Here is a 15108-nt window from a genome sequence, read left to right on the forward strand (position 1 = left end):
CCCCCCCCCCCCCCCCCCCCCCCCCCCAAAACATTCAGCTCTCGTGCATAGTTACATCACATACTGTAAAGTAACATATGGTCACACACAGATACTGTAGCAATTCTTGCATTTTCTGGTATAAAACTGAGGAAAACTGGTCAAGAAATACCACAACTAAAGGGTTTCAGGCTAAACCCCTAATTATCTACAAAACCTTGTGCAGTAATTTGATTTAACATGAAATAAAGTAACTTAAATAATGTTCCTTGTTGGTCTCACTTAGAAGTAAAGGGCTTTTCTGTAATCCACATTCTCTTTTGCTAGTTGTTGACTGGCTAGTTCATTCGGTCAGTGGTAACCCTTAGTAGATCGAAGTGTTTGTCACATAACCACTTATAAATAATAGGCACTGCCACCCTGCTCTCTTATGGCCCCCTCTGAGACGGACAGCGTGGCTGGTAAATAACTGGCTGGATCGATGCCTGTCATTGCAGTTCAGTGAGCGCTGGCAGTCAAAAATGTCTGAGCAGTTTGTTTATTTCCTTGCTTTCAGCCTCTCGTCTCTGGCCCGTAGTAAAGAGAAACAGATTTATCAGGCAGTGCTGAAATTATTCAGCAGCATTAAGTCTGGTTAGTTAATGATGCTGTGGCATGCTGCAGGTGGCAGCTTGACCTGTCATATGACAACAAGAAATTTATTTATGTAGTAGCTGTTCTCATTAGCTTTTTAGGTAACTTATTTAAATGCAATGATTTTAACCTGGAAGTATCTGTACAGTAAGTGTTTAAAGCTGTCTTTGTGATAGTGTACAAAGTACAACATTTATGTAAATAATTCCATCTATTAGTTGTACTTTCTTTAATGAAAAATCACTGGTCAGCATAGTGATACAATCTGACTGTGCTCATGTATTTGTTCAAGCGTTTTACCCACTAAGTACAATCTACGTGAAGGTCTTGGCTCAGGAGTGAAACCGGGCAGCCTAAACCACCTGCATAAACAGTGGCCCCTGCTGGATCCTCCTGGACATGGTTTCCTGTCAACCCCTCTGTATATAAACACATTTTCTCAGTCTTTGGAGCATTGTTGAAACTGGATTCCCCTCTGCCCTCTTAACATCCTCTTCTGACCACAAAAGGACTGGCTCCGAGTCCATGAAATCTGTGCACTTTCTAAACATGTTTTCTCACCAAGGTAGCATCTGTGAGTGGATCATGCTTGGATCCTGTCGGGTCCAGCAGTTCAGTGGTAATGTCTGGTCATTCGTGTCATTCTTACAAACCATGCAGTTGTTGAGGTGGAGAGGAGAAGATTATATCATTGTTTACTTAGGAGCCAAAATTACACAGGAGATGGACAACACTGAGTATTACAAAAGGGAAGTGCATGTTGCCAATACAACGATTTGAAGACGTGTTTAAATATAGATCCGTGCTACCAAGTGAAGGGAGCTCTAACCCAAACCAGGGAAACCTGCATCCTGTATAAAATGGTGTTTGCTACATTCACAGAGTTGTACAAAGATACGCCAAATAAGTTTTATCTCCGTCCCAGCAATTTGTGCAGTCATTTGTTGTTTTTTCAGATCGCTTGTAGCACCCCTCTCTACACCCTCAGATTTTCAAATGTCTGCTTGCAGGGGGATGTGTCAGTTCCGAACAGATGACAAAAAAATATATATATATATATAACTTTCCAAACGTTGAAAGGTCTTCTACACTCATTACATGTCTGTGAACACTCAACACAGAAATTCATCCCTTTATATGAATTCAGTTTACACCAATAGATTGAATGGCTGCAGAAAATGTCAATTATGAAATTGGTACATTTTTTAATTATCGTTGGCTGCTCTGTTCACAGCTGCTCCTGAGTTGACTGTAAAAAAAATTTTTTCTTAAATTTCAATTGGAGCTGAAACAGCATGACCTATTTTGTCTGGAAAGAACGTATACTTTATCTGCACCTCCTAAGAAGGTGGCCTTGAGCTTAATTTGCAGTGCTGCGATGGTTCCTCTCAGAGTGTAATGGATTTCAGTTTACTCATAACCTGTTCAACATTGTGAGCAGCAAATTCATCAGCTGGATTACATAAAGCCACTAACATGTGATTCCTCTCACAGACTTAACACATTCTTAAATTAAACATGCAACTGCCAGAAAAATGACAAAGCAGCTTTTCCGCAAATATTATTTCTGTCCAGAAAAACCACTTTGGTTTTGAGTACGCTACCCATTTCGCCCTTACTTCTCATCTTCATAATCAGAGCTATTCTCTGTATTATTGTGAATGTAACTCTAAGGTATGCTCAGTCTTATGAATGAAATCGATCTTTGACTTTCAAAAAGCGAGACCAAATGAGCCTCCACACTGGAATCAAATGAACCCTTCCACTTTATATAGATGGCTCGAAATACAGTCTGTGTGTTAAAGCAACTTTAAGTGTTTAACCCCTGTTTCTGATTATAGACATAACATACTGAAGCCCCTTCTCCTCAAAACATCCACTAATACATATGCAAACACACTAAGTCACTGAAGGATAGTATGACTGATCCAGCAATCCTTTCATTGTTCTGGTGGAACAGAGTCGCCTAAGCTGCTGTAATCACTCATTTAATGTCGTAGCAACAAATGCTTTTTTTAGATATTGCAGTCCTATAAAAAATTCAATTCCTCATGAACCCTAACTAATGCAGTGGTCCATTTGCTGTTGTTGTGGTTATTATTACTATTATTTTTATTAAGCCGGTTGCCTTTCAAAGTCTCTCTGTCCATTTTAAATAACGCTATTGTGATTTAGGGAAACAAAAAGACAGGGCGTCAGATTATGAGCTGACTAGTTAAAGCTGCGGCTCCATTGACGCTAAAGAGCATTTTGTATTGTAAAGTCCATCACCATTTAATCTGTGGATAAATATGTCTGTGAGTCATTATGTCTTTCTTCAGTTTGTGCTGATTGTGCAGAAAGCGATAAGCTATTGTAAAAAAGAGCGAGAGCTGCCATTGATTTAGGCAATATTCTTTTGCGTTCACAGGAAGTACAACCTGAGAGATGACGGCAGGTTTGGTGACAGATTAGCTTTGTTTAGCAGTTGCCTTTCACGTGGCTGTCTCTACAGCGCTTTACTTTCCCCCTTCTGCTTATCGCTTTCGGCTTAGTGGTTTGTGTTCTTCATGCAGTGGTTCTCAGTGTCATTGTCTTTGCAGGCTACTTTTGAACTGTGGGGAAAAAAAACCAAGAGTACTGGCCAAATCTTTTTTCTATTATATTATATTCTATTATATTAAAAACAACTTGGATTTTTCAATATGGCAATTAGTTTTGTCCAAACAGAACCACAGGTCAAAACAAAAATCTGAAAAAAGTGTTTCCATAAGTTTTTGTTGAGATAAAAGGTCTTGTTTACATCTGTCAGCTGTCTGTATTTTGATGCAGACACCAAGAGAGTAATTATATTAAGTTAATGTATAACTTTAAAGAAACATTGCATCGCTATTGTGTCAAGCAAAGTCCTGTGGTGTTCTGCCATGGTTTCTCCTGCAGATCTGCACTAAGCGATGATTTGTAAATGGTTCCAGCTTCCTGTTCCACTTCAAACAAATGTGTAGATCACATGCCCTGAGAACAGTTGTCTCTCCTGGTCACGCTCTATCACTGCAGTAGAAGCTGGAGAGACAGAGCCTGAGGTTTGGGTCTTAGCGGGACACAGAGCTGTCAGGGCATCAGGTGAGAACACGTACCAAGCCCCCTCCACCCACTACCACCCCTCCACTCCTCTCTTAATCAGTTCTGACACAATGCCAATTCCACAGCGGGTGGCAGGCGCAGTTTCATTCATAGCTGTGGCAGTAAGACAGTGATCACCTCCCAGGATCTGCCTTGTCTGCTTGCCTTTCACCGTCATGCTGCATCAGGTAGCACGAAGCAGTGGACACTTAGATGTTAATGTTGTTTTTGTGAAGTGGTTTGACACTTAACAGTGCTCCACAATTGTTTGTCAGTCAAGTGGTATTGGGCCATCAGGTTCTCTTTTGGGAGTATTACAAATGATAGGCTTTCTACCACTACAAAACTCACAGCAGATGACCTGAAACTACTGTACAAGCCTCAACACACTGGGAAAATAGGTGCAGCTGTTAACTCAGTTATCGCTGAATTTAAGCACTGACTTCACTGAAACTGCGGCTGAGTGTCCTGAGGGCATAGACAAACAGTTTACTGAATTGAGCCAGACGTAACTGAAAAACCATGTCTGGAGCACATATGGCTGCTTTATGGTTTCTATTGTTACCTCTGAAAAGCTGAACAAGAACTGCGAAGCAATCATAAAGCATGCAGGGAAGCAATTTCTTTCTCTTATTCAAGTGAAAAATTATTCCGTGCTGTCACAAAAGATGCCCTAACAAGGTGCTTTAAACTCTCTGGCAGTGCGTTGCTGCAGGGTGTCAAAGAGTGGATAACGTACTGTACTCTATAAATGAAGCTTAAACTCAAAAGTCTGTTTCTGGTAATAGCAGCATTTTGTTCCCTCTCCAATATGCGTTTGATGTGGAGCTAGGATTAACAGTATTAAAACGTCCTCTTCACCGTTTCAAGCCAACAAAGTGCACACTGTATAATGAGCAGATTGTTGACAACAGGTCTTTCTTTGAGATAAACTACCAGTCAAAGGTTTGACAACACTCTCCCATTCAGTGTGTCCAGACTTTTAACTGGTAGTGCATGTGAACAATGAATGACTTGTTACCTTTTTTGGTGCATATTGTTGTGCTAGAATTCAACCCTCTGCACATTTACCTCCATCGACCCATATGTACTGTATAAAACGTTGTGTAGTTTGTGATGACAGAGGAATATTCAGTCACTGAAGAATATTCCTTTCATCTCTTTCTAGTCCTCCATGATGTGATCCTAGCTGTTTAAGGTTGAGTGGCTGTGGAGTCTCAAGGATTCCAAGGGCTCAGGCCCAGCTGCTCTCTAGAGAGTGCTCCTGCATGGCAGGAAGATTTGCACGTCGAACATGTCGATCCCTCAGAGTTAATGAGGCCCACTGTTTGGGCTTCCATTATCAGCTTGCTGCATCCTGAGCCGAGCTGAGCAGAAGTCATGCATCATAAACTTTAGATGTTCCTTGATACATTGTGGACAGTAAGCAGAGCTCAGCATTTCTCACTAGCTGTGGAAATAAACTGTGTAGATGATGGCATGTTCTCTCCAGACTGTATTGTTGAATTTGCACCAGCTTTATTTAAACTTATATTCTTGAAATCTTTACTGACACAAAGTCGAATTAATGAAAATTATGTGCATGCAGATGTAGTCATCAATAACATCAGAAGAGTTGTGTGACAAAACCTGTAATTACTCTTTCATTCTGAGTACAAAAACATTTTTTTCACTCAATCTGCTATTGACAGGTAACATTCATGCAGCTCCCAGATGTCACAATTAGGAACACCTCTAAGGTCAGTTCAGATCTCAGCCTGTGTCACAGTATTGAAAATCAAATCTACTGTAAAGATTCAGTCTGCCCCAGATCTAGGGAAGGTCATCCAAGTGTCACCGATTTGTGAAAAAGCCTGACCACGCAGCACGAAAACAGTCAACTTCAGGCGCCCAGAGCATCCACAAAGGACACACACATACCTGCGACAGGATTGCGCCATGAGCTGGGGCACAGGGAGGGGGGAGACGGAGCTATATTGTTTGGCTCTGCGGATGATTGGCAGAAAATGTCAGGCACAACACGTCAGCTCCACACAGACACGCAGCAGGCAGATGTCAGAGAATGCGTGATAAGAGGGAGGGCAGGCTCACAAGGAAAGGAAGGAACTAGCATCTTCACAGAGTTATGTCATCCTTCTAAAATCTCTCAAAGATTAGGCCCCGACAAAGCTCACACACTCTTTTGTGCTCAAAGTGTGACTACATAACTATCTCCTGACCTAGCCACACAAATATACAAAAATTTTAAAAGTAGCTTTCTTCTAGTGTTTGCCTCCTCTTTCTGTTATCATCATTTTCCAAACACAAGGATTAGTCAGGGTCACAGTTTTTTCCACATACTTGTATTGCACAAAAGGATATGCACAACCTTCTGGGCTGTACACCTCTGGGGCCTGAGCCAGGGTCAGGTATCTCAGAGGAGAAGGGCAGACTGAAGACCGTCTACTGCATGATAATTGCAGTGAATACAGTATGTTTTGTTTGACCTTGACAGTGCTTCAGCCTGATTTATTGAAGTCAGGTTTTGTGAATCTTGTTGTTGAACTGGGATGTACAGTACATTGTTAAGCAATAGGGTCTTTTACTTTTTCTTTTTATATGAATCAGCATTTGTATCACAGGTGACTTTCATCATTGAGCTGGAAATGAATTCAAGGAGGTGCTAAATGTTCATTACCTTGGTCAACTTTGTGAATCACAACCATTTTACTTCTCTGGTTCTCAGGGTGGGGCTCCCATGGCACACCCTGAAGATGAGCTGGAGCGCCTGACCAAGAAGATGCTGTTTGACATGGACCACCCTCCATCTCAGGAATATTTTGGTAAAAAAATTTTCTCACTCACTCTTGGCTAGCAATCTTTTTTATTCACAGAAGGCATTTTGACATTTCACAATGAGAAAACCACAGTAAATAATCCTGCTTTCTTACCCGGACATTTGAACAAAGCCATGGCTAGCGGTCTTTGTAACACCTTTTCTTTTCCAAACCCTGTGACATTGTAGACTTGCTGCTCTGGAAAAGGCCCTGTTTTTAAGATTATCCGATTAAGATTTACTGTATGTGGGAAGTTATTGGGACACACAGCTAATTTTTCACATTTGGCGTATTGCTAGTATTAATCTACTAACCAGGCACAGATGGATTCTCTTTGCTTCTTGATATATGCTGGCTGTGAAAGGTGGGTAGTCTCTAACAATATTTATTTTATTGTACATTGATTCTCTTTTTTACTCAAGGAACAGTTGGAATTAAAAAGAAATTACTGTTACATTTGGCTCCTGTTCACCAACCACATACTGCCATTAAGAGCTTTGGCATTTAGTTAGTAATAAGTACAATCAAATACACTGAAGCAAAATGGGATTTTTAATTTGCCTCATCCTGCAAATCTACAGGAGATACTGAATCTTTTCAGCATTGCAGCATTTTTCCTATCACGTCCGTATTACAACAGAAATCTGGCCAGCATGGCAGAAGAAAGTTCGTTTCAGTTCACACATAGTCACATACGACATTACAGTGTGGACAGTTTGTGTTTCAGTTCACACATAGTCACATAAAAACCCCACATGCATACGACATTACAGTGTGGACAGTTTGGAAAGCCAAACACTTTGTGTGTACTGGACTGTGTAGCAGGTCAAGAGGACCAAATGATAATCATCCTACAGGATATAATGTTCATCTATACAGGGGAGGATCTAGAAAACTTTGGACTGGGTGGCCCGGCTGGGTCACAGACTCGGAGAAGGGTGGCACATTTGAAATACATGGAAAAAGTAAATTAAAGCCCTAGGTCTATGAATGAATGAGCCATACATTATTAAGAATTTAATTGTTTTGTGTACAACCCCAAATCAGAAAAAGTCGGGACGGTAAGTAAAATCTAAATTAAAACTGATAATAGTGATGTGTAAACCATCTGTGTCCTGTATTAATTACATTGAAAACAACACAGCAGCACATTATTTGATGCGACACCTCATCAGTTTTATTCTTTGCTCACACTAAACACTCACTTCAATTCTGATGCTGCAACACATTCCAAAAAAAGTTGGGACAGTAAAGCATTTACCAAGGTGTGATGTTCCTGTTCCTTTTCACAACACTTAAAAGACATTTAGGGACTGAGGACAACAAGTGATGAAATGTGTCAGGTGTCATTTTGTCCCATTCTTCCTGCAAACAAGTCTTAAGGTGCACAACAGTCCTGGGTCTTCAATGATGCAGTTTAAGTTTCAAAATGTGCCACACATTCTCTATTGGGGACGGTTTGGGACAGCAGGCAGGGCGGTCCTCGGCCCATCTTTGCTCCTAAAGGGCTCAGCCTTTCTTCAATGCCACATTTGTACCAAATCATGATGCAGTCACTTGCTGACATCACCGGTTTCACATGGACTCATCATTTCATTGGTTTACTGGCCCTGAAATGCAGCCATCCCAACTTTGTTTGGAATGTGTTGCAGACATCAGGATTGAAGTGTTTATTTAGAGCAAAGACTAAAATTGACGAGTTATCACATCGGATAATGTGCTGCTGTATTGTTTTCTATGTAACACAGGACACAGATGATTTACATGTCACTATTTTCAGTTTAAATTTTGATTTTACATACTTTTTCTGATTTGGGGTTATGCATGAGACACACATTGTGCTTTCTTTAGCTAACCTTTGCTGTGCTCCTTGTGTTTACTCTGGCCAGGGACAGCGCTGCTGCACAGTGGTTCCCCCTACCTTCAACTTAATCATGCCAATTACTCTACAACAGCACAGTTGGAGAAGTGAATGCAAATATCATGCTCTGTGCAGGATATAAAATAAAACTAATTTGACCAGCGGAGGAAAATGGATGGATGGATGGATAATTTGACCAGTATCAACTGTAAAGCATCAGAATCTCTGTTGTATTTAAGACAACAGTTTGTCACTGTGAGCTCTTGTGAAACTAAAAACAGAAACAGAAATCTGTTGTGATCCACTGGTTGTACCACAAAACCAGACAAAATCCACATTTATGGTGATACAGGCTGAATACCATGATGTGGGATAGTGGGTTAATAGAATAAAATTGGCATAAGGCTTCCTAGATTATCCCACCCAGTGACCCACAAAATTAGTTGCGTATCACTAGAACGGTGTTTTTAGAAACTGGCTTGAGGCGCTTGAGTACAGTGCAGGTGTGTATGATACATACACCAGGTATTTTTGGTCCTTCTTGTGTGTTGATCTCCACGGTGTAGACACAGCGGCATATCTACTAGTCTGGGAAGCAGCCGATTCTCAGAACTATATCAGTGTGATCAAAGAACAAGGTATGACTCGGGGTATAATGAGAGATGTAGTGAAACGCTTTGGACAGATGAAATGTGCTGATCACACTTGTGTTATTTTTATTTTTTACATTATTTCCTTTCTCTGAGACACTTGATGTTTAATTTTATTCTCATTTAAAAAAATAAAATACAACTGCCAGGATTAAACAGAATACCAATTTTAATAATGTTTAGCAAAATGGTATTCAAAAGACAAGGATTCTGTGCATTATACATTTCATTTCTGTTTTTCCACCCTCTGTACCCTGTGCTGCCAGCAAGTGCCATCCCTGCCGCTGCTCTCTCTTCTCTAGCCTTTAATCCCGTTCGCCCTAGAATTAGTTCCCATGCCCATTAGATACCTCGCTCGGTACATTCAGTGGGACTCTGGAGCAGGCTTTATATCAGCACATAATCACACGGTACGCCATGATAGTATGTGTAGGTGTATTATAGCTACAGGGACATGTATTTAACTGGTATTAAGACAGATATTCAGCTTCACATTGGTGTGCACTGATGTAAAGACCTTAATTGGTTCACATTAGACATAGGTCAAATAGATCTCTTGGCCTAAGCAAAGTGCAGTCATTTCACAGTGGAATGGCCCTCAAAGCCTGGTTGGCCTAATTTTTGGGTGAATGTGTAGGCAGTGCAGACGTGGCATGAACTCTGTGCACTGCTATACCATTCATGCAGTTGCCAGCCATAAGGATGACTGGCTGGAGGCCTATAAAATGGAGACATGGGAGTTTAGAAATGGGTCATATGATTTCAGGTAGGGAGAACAAGTTAGGGATAGCATGTGCATCCCCAGCTGCTAGTGGCTGGCTGTTACTGGAGTAGAGGGGAGGGTCATCCGGTGGTTAAACAAGGCGACAGCTGAATTAACTGAGAGATAGAAAGAGGATGAGGGCGCGACTGAGGTGACTGCAGGGACTCATTAGTAGAGAGTTCAAGCGTAGGCACACGCTGCTACCCAAATCCACAGAGCCCCCTTCCTCCTCCGCTGAATAATGTACACATAGTCACGACAGTAATGTTAAAATTGACTTTAGTCTGACATGTTTCTTATTGTATATCCAGGGCTGTGGGAGAGTCAGTCCCAGAGCATGAGACTTTTGTAATTACAAAGAATCTGATGGCAAACAAGCCTCTTCTTTTTTGGAAGAGTACAGGGGGGAAAGAGGGCTAGCAGCTGCTGAAACCCTAAGGCTAGTAATTAACAAGATTAATCAAAGTGGGGCTGCGATCTCTAGCACACTACTGGACTGGATCATTGTCTTCCTATAGCAAAGTTTTATTGGTGTCATTAATATTTTTGAGAAGCTACTAATGTGAAACAACTACTGTATAGTGTATTTTCATGTACTATGGTAGTTTCAGGGGCTCCAGTGGGGGTTAATTGAATTGAATTAATGTTACACTCTGGCTCTGTGATGTCACATGGAAATGTTTCATTAGTCTCAATTGAGCTCCGTCTGTAACTTATAATTTGCAAAAAATTATTATGCTCTTTATAATAACTACAGTCCAGCAATTATACTGGAAAAGTCTTTGAAGACTTTCTATGGCAGAACAGGGACATAAAAAGCAGCCATACTCAAATACAAACACTCCTCAAGCTGGAAAAAAAACTAAAAATGACATGCTATAATAGAACGGCTTTTCTTCTGAGAAACCCAGTTTGCAAGCCAGAAAATGATTGAAGCTTCTTTGAAAAGCAACTGATTAGTCCTGATTTAGAGTTCCAGATTAGATTTGAGTAATCTGAAAGAGCCTTTTCTCCAAATGTCATCATCCGTCATATTTAATCCACTTAGGTTGTGCGTAGGTGTGCTGTGTTTGTGGAAATCTAATAAGACACAGCTACTCAGCTTGCAGTACAGATGCCGTGGCGTTTGTGCATCAGAGGAACTTACAATATTTTGTCACCACTACATTTCCATCAGCCAAAACCAGGACATAAAGCTGAATAATTGAAAGGATGAGATGCTTTTCATTATTTACAATTAGTGTTGATGATACTTATGCAGTGTAGTCAATTCTGCCACAGAGAATCTGTTTTTATTTCTCCTTTTAATACCAAAACGCCAAGCTGACAATGCCTTCGTGTGAATCCAGACTGTGCAGAATTAAGAAAGAAGTGAAATTTTAATATCCAATCAATATTTATACAGAGTAATCTTCTGGAGAGATTTTTGAATAGTGGCATAAATGTTTTTGTAATGTTGTTATCAGACTCTAGAGAGAGAGTCACTGGAAATGAGAGCACTCACAGAGCGCATGCACCTCCGCCAAGGCACAACGCTCGCTCACACAAATGGGTCTCTTGTGAAAAATGAGATCCAGAACAATACAAAATGCATGCTAAAATCCTTGCCCCAGATCCGATCTGGATCATCTTTTAGGGTATGATAGGCAGTTATACTGTGCATCTTACCTGAACATTTCAAGGTTTTATCTTCATTATCGGCCAAGTTATGACAGAAAAATGCGTTAAATGGAGTTTTTAATGTTGACTTTAAATGGCAGATCCAGAATCCGGATCAGATCCCAATGAAATTTGCTCTGGTGATAGACATTGCTACCCTATATACCTGTGGCAGATTTAAAATATATGATTTTGATCACTTTTGGGGAGAGATTATTTTTTTATTTTACCCCATATTAAAGATGGGATTTTTTGGTGTGTTTGTGTGTGATTTTTTTTTGTTGTTGTTATTTTGTGACCTTGACCTTTTTCAGCCAAAATATAATCACTTCTAGGGTTGGTTCCCACCACTATTTGTACCAAGTATGCTGATGATCCACCCAGCTGATTGTCTGTAATCCTGCTAACCAACAACCACAGAACCAAACACATCACCTCCTTGGCCGAGGTAATTAGCAGAGACATTCATATGGGCACACTGTACTTCTCACAGGACTGTGACCTGTCACGAAGGCCTTTCCTGTTGATTTGACTTATAGTAGCCTTTGTTTTATGATACGAGCCAGAGAAGAAAAGGCAGACTTTGCCGTTTTTCCTCATAATGTTAGCTGGAGGACCCCTCATAATTTATAAGACACCTCACATGAAATGTTCATGAGGAATCTTGGAAGAGATACAAATGGCAGTGGAGCTCCAGCAAAAGTACAGGCCAGAGGAGTCAGAACAGATCAGCCAAAGTAATTGGGTCAGAAAAGTTTGGGTTCACACTGTGCACTCTTGTGGAGCTGCCGCTGTTTCTTCATAACACGGCTGAGCATCATAACTTAATGTATTAATAGGCTTCCAGTTTAGACAGCTTTGTGCATTGTCTAAGATGCTCTAGTGGAATTCATTTGCATATTACTGAGGTTGCCCTCAGCAACCTCTTAGGAGTTTGCTTTTAGATGTGCCTCTACATGTCATAATAAATGGGATGTGTGTCAGAGTAAAACCTTTCTGCTGTCTTAAAAAGACACCCCCTCCCCGAACCCCACTCCTCCATCACGCTCCACCTCCACACTCTCCAAACGCCTTTGGCCAACCATCTTCCCCAATATACGTAGGTAACTGTTTCCTGTTAGTGCGTGAAAGCGTACCTTTCAAGTCATGTTCATTTTTAATGTTCATTGTGTGTGCACAGAGAAGAAAGTGGGGCTCTTGGAAACATGCAGATACAGTATATATTAGCTTGGATTTAAATGTGTAGATGTTTTCATACATAAAATGCAGCACAAGGTGCTTCATAAAAAATGTGAAAAAGTTGATCATAGTTATGGTTGATTCAATGTCTTTGCATTCAGCACTTTTCCCTCTCTAGAGTAGTTGTGTGATTGGTAATTGTGGAGTTCACCCTTCTAGTCCTGAATTCACATTACCTTTGACATGTATTTCAGTGTTACTGTTTTCATTTTGTCCCACTGATGTGAGCATCACTGTTTACTCTTCACTTTCCTAAAGTCAGGTGCTATATCGGCCAGAGTAAGTGTAAGCAAATTCTAACCCGACATTTGCTATGGATGCTATGCTAGGCTTGAAGGTGCTGTTGTAGCACGGTTGGTGCTTCTCATGAATTACCCTCACAGGCGAAACATGGAGTGGCTTTTGTTATGAAGCAGTCACAGGAAACTTGCATTTGTCCCCGAGGTTAGCGCTGACTACTGGTCAAATACGTCTCTAACAAAACAAAGAAACAGCACTTTATCAGGTCATGGTTCTACTTCTCATTACGGTGACAGTCTCCTTTATTGAAACCTTTGTTTGTTTTTGTTGTAAGTCATACACGAGCTTATCTTCTGTCATATTTTTGACAAAGTAACTGCTCACAGAGGTGTTTACTATATTATTAAACTGTTCTCGTTGTTACCTTGGCAACCACAGGTTTGCTCAAATCAACCAAGAGTGAAATTTTATGGCTTAAACTTTAAAACAAATTAAGGTGTAAAGAAAAAGAGATGTCATTAAAGAGCTGAATAAAAATAAAGCAACATTAAATTGAAAGTCTTACAATAAATCACAACAAGCACCGTAATTAATTCTGACTTCTTTTTGACATAAAAACAGAGTAGCTGGATCCTACTTTAACGAATCTCCTAATAGGTCTTTTTCTTTGAAAAACCTGCTTCCTCTTTCACTATCAGAGGATTTTCTCCAGTCACAGTGGCTAAGCGCTGGCACTCTATTTGTTGTGCTGTGCTGTGTATTCATTATTTATGTTACAGAAATCACTGTGAGACAGAAGAAACATAATGCCACTGGAAGGAGGTCGGTGGCCACCCAGGGGCAGGGGGCCAGCACATAGGGCAGTCTGGTGACATGGCAACTCGTCTAAAGCCCAAACATTGCTATACCACCTACAGTGGATTATATTGTATGACTGCAAAAGACAAGATTATATAACACAATAGGCACAGATGATCTATTATAGCTGCCTTTTATAAGAAAAAAGCAAGTATGCTTGTCAGTGTGAGGCTGCGGCTTTAGACTTCCAAGACCATTGTGACTCATGTAAATCAAAATGCTTTGATAAAAGGCTGGGCGCTTTGGCCAAACATATCATCATCTTATATTGGTATATTTTGTTCAATATCAACATTTAATACCACTATTAGGAAAGAAACATTTTTAGCATGGTTGTTAGACCTCAGTAAGACACACAATGTTTTGCAATGCATGTCACTGAATGTAAACATTGTGTTCAAACTTAGTGGAGGGTGGCGTATCTGTTCAAATGGTGGAAAAGGTTTGTCATGTCTCCGGCCTTTGTCAGCACAGGTCGCTTGCATAGATCGCAGATTCTGGTGTTCATTCAGAGTTAGAAATCCAAACCATTTCCACATCACCAGTGATGTGTGACCTCTGTCACAGTTTCATCGTCCTCTGTCACCATCTCACTCTTCTCATGTTTGCTCATTTTTACATTTCCATCAAGAGGTGTGTGTGAGAGAGAATTTTTTTCTTTGGCCCTTCATGTGTCAGCTACATAACCCAGCTACTAGTTTAATACAGCGCTGTAGGGATGATGTATTTTTGTAGACCAGCCCGGAACTTCTCATCACCCTGGTTCCCTTGACAAAAGCCAGTGGGATTTTTCTACAGGCTTTTGGATTATTGCAGAAAACAAGCTCTGTGACAAATGACGGTTTATGACACTTGCATGTTTTGTTCAGCAAGATCATCTTCACAAGTGAAAACCACTTGCGGTGAATTGAAGAAACTTTATAAAAACCTCTAGCTCTGATGTTTCTTCACCTTCATGGGAAACTGTCCATAATTCAACAGTTTTTCGTGAATGAGACCTTAGCACTTTTTCTGATGAGTCATCATTTTGCTTGTAATTGGTTCCATGGTGTTTTCAGTACTGAGCTATATTTATAGACTTAAGAGTGGCTCTATTTTTAGCAGTGAGGGCAGTTTCACAAAACATGGAGCAGCTTTTCAGTGTACTCTGTGGGTCTTTTTTTTGCCATTTTCTCCCTCTCATTATCTGGTCCCAGCACTGCCACTGACCTCACAATGCTGCTTTCTAGTTTCTCAGCTGATGCAGTGTGCCAGCATGGGGCTTGTCTTCCCAGTGACAGAAGCCCGCTTTTTGGCAGCAGTTCATGT

General features: G+C 40.6%; 1 protein-coding gene across 7 annotated transcripts in view; it reads left to right on the forward strand.

Annotated features, from left to right (window-relative positions):
* lpp (LIM domain containing preferred translocation partner in lipoma) overlaps window positions 1–15108 on the forward strand; it is a 154923-nt gene that overhangs the window by 101926 nt on the left and 37889 nt on the right. For all 7 annotated transcript variants that reach the window (XM_020609956.1, XM_020609959.1, XM_020609963.1 and 4 more), the window contains one exon: window positions 6440–6536. In XM_020609956.1, the coding sequence (XP_020465612.1) occupies window positions 6440–6536 (97 nt within the window). The remainder of the gene's footprint in view (window positions 1–6439; window positions 6537–15108) is intronic.

This window comes from Monopterus albus, unplaced genomic scaffold (genome assembly GCF_001952655.1).
Source record: "Monopterus albus unplaced genomic scaffold, M_albus_1.0 scaffold103.1, whole genome shotgun sequence".
Taxonomy (NCBI): domain Eukaryota; kingdom Metazoa; phylum Chordata; class Actinopteri; order Synbranchiformes; family Synbranchidae; genus Monopterus; species Monopterus albus.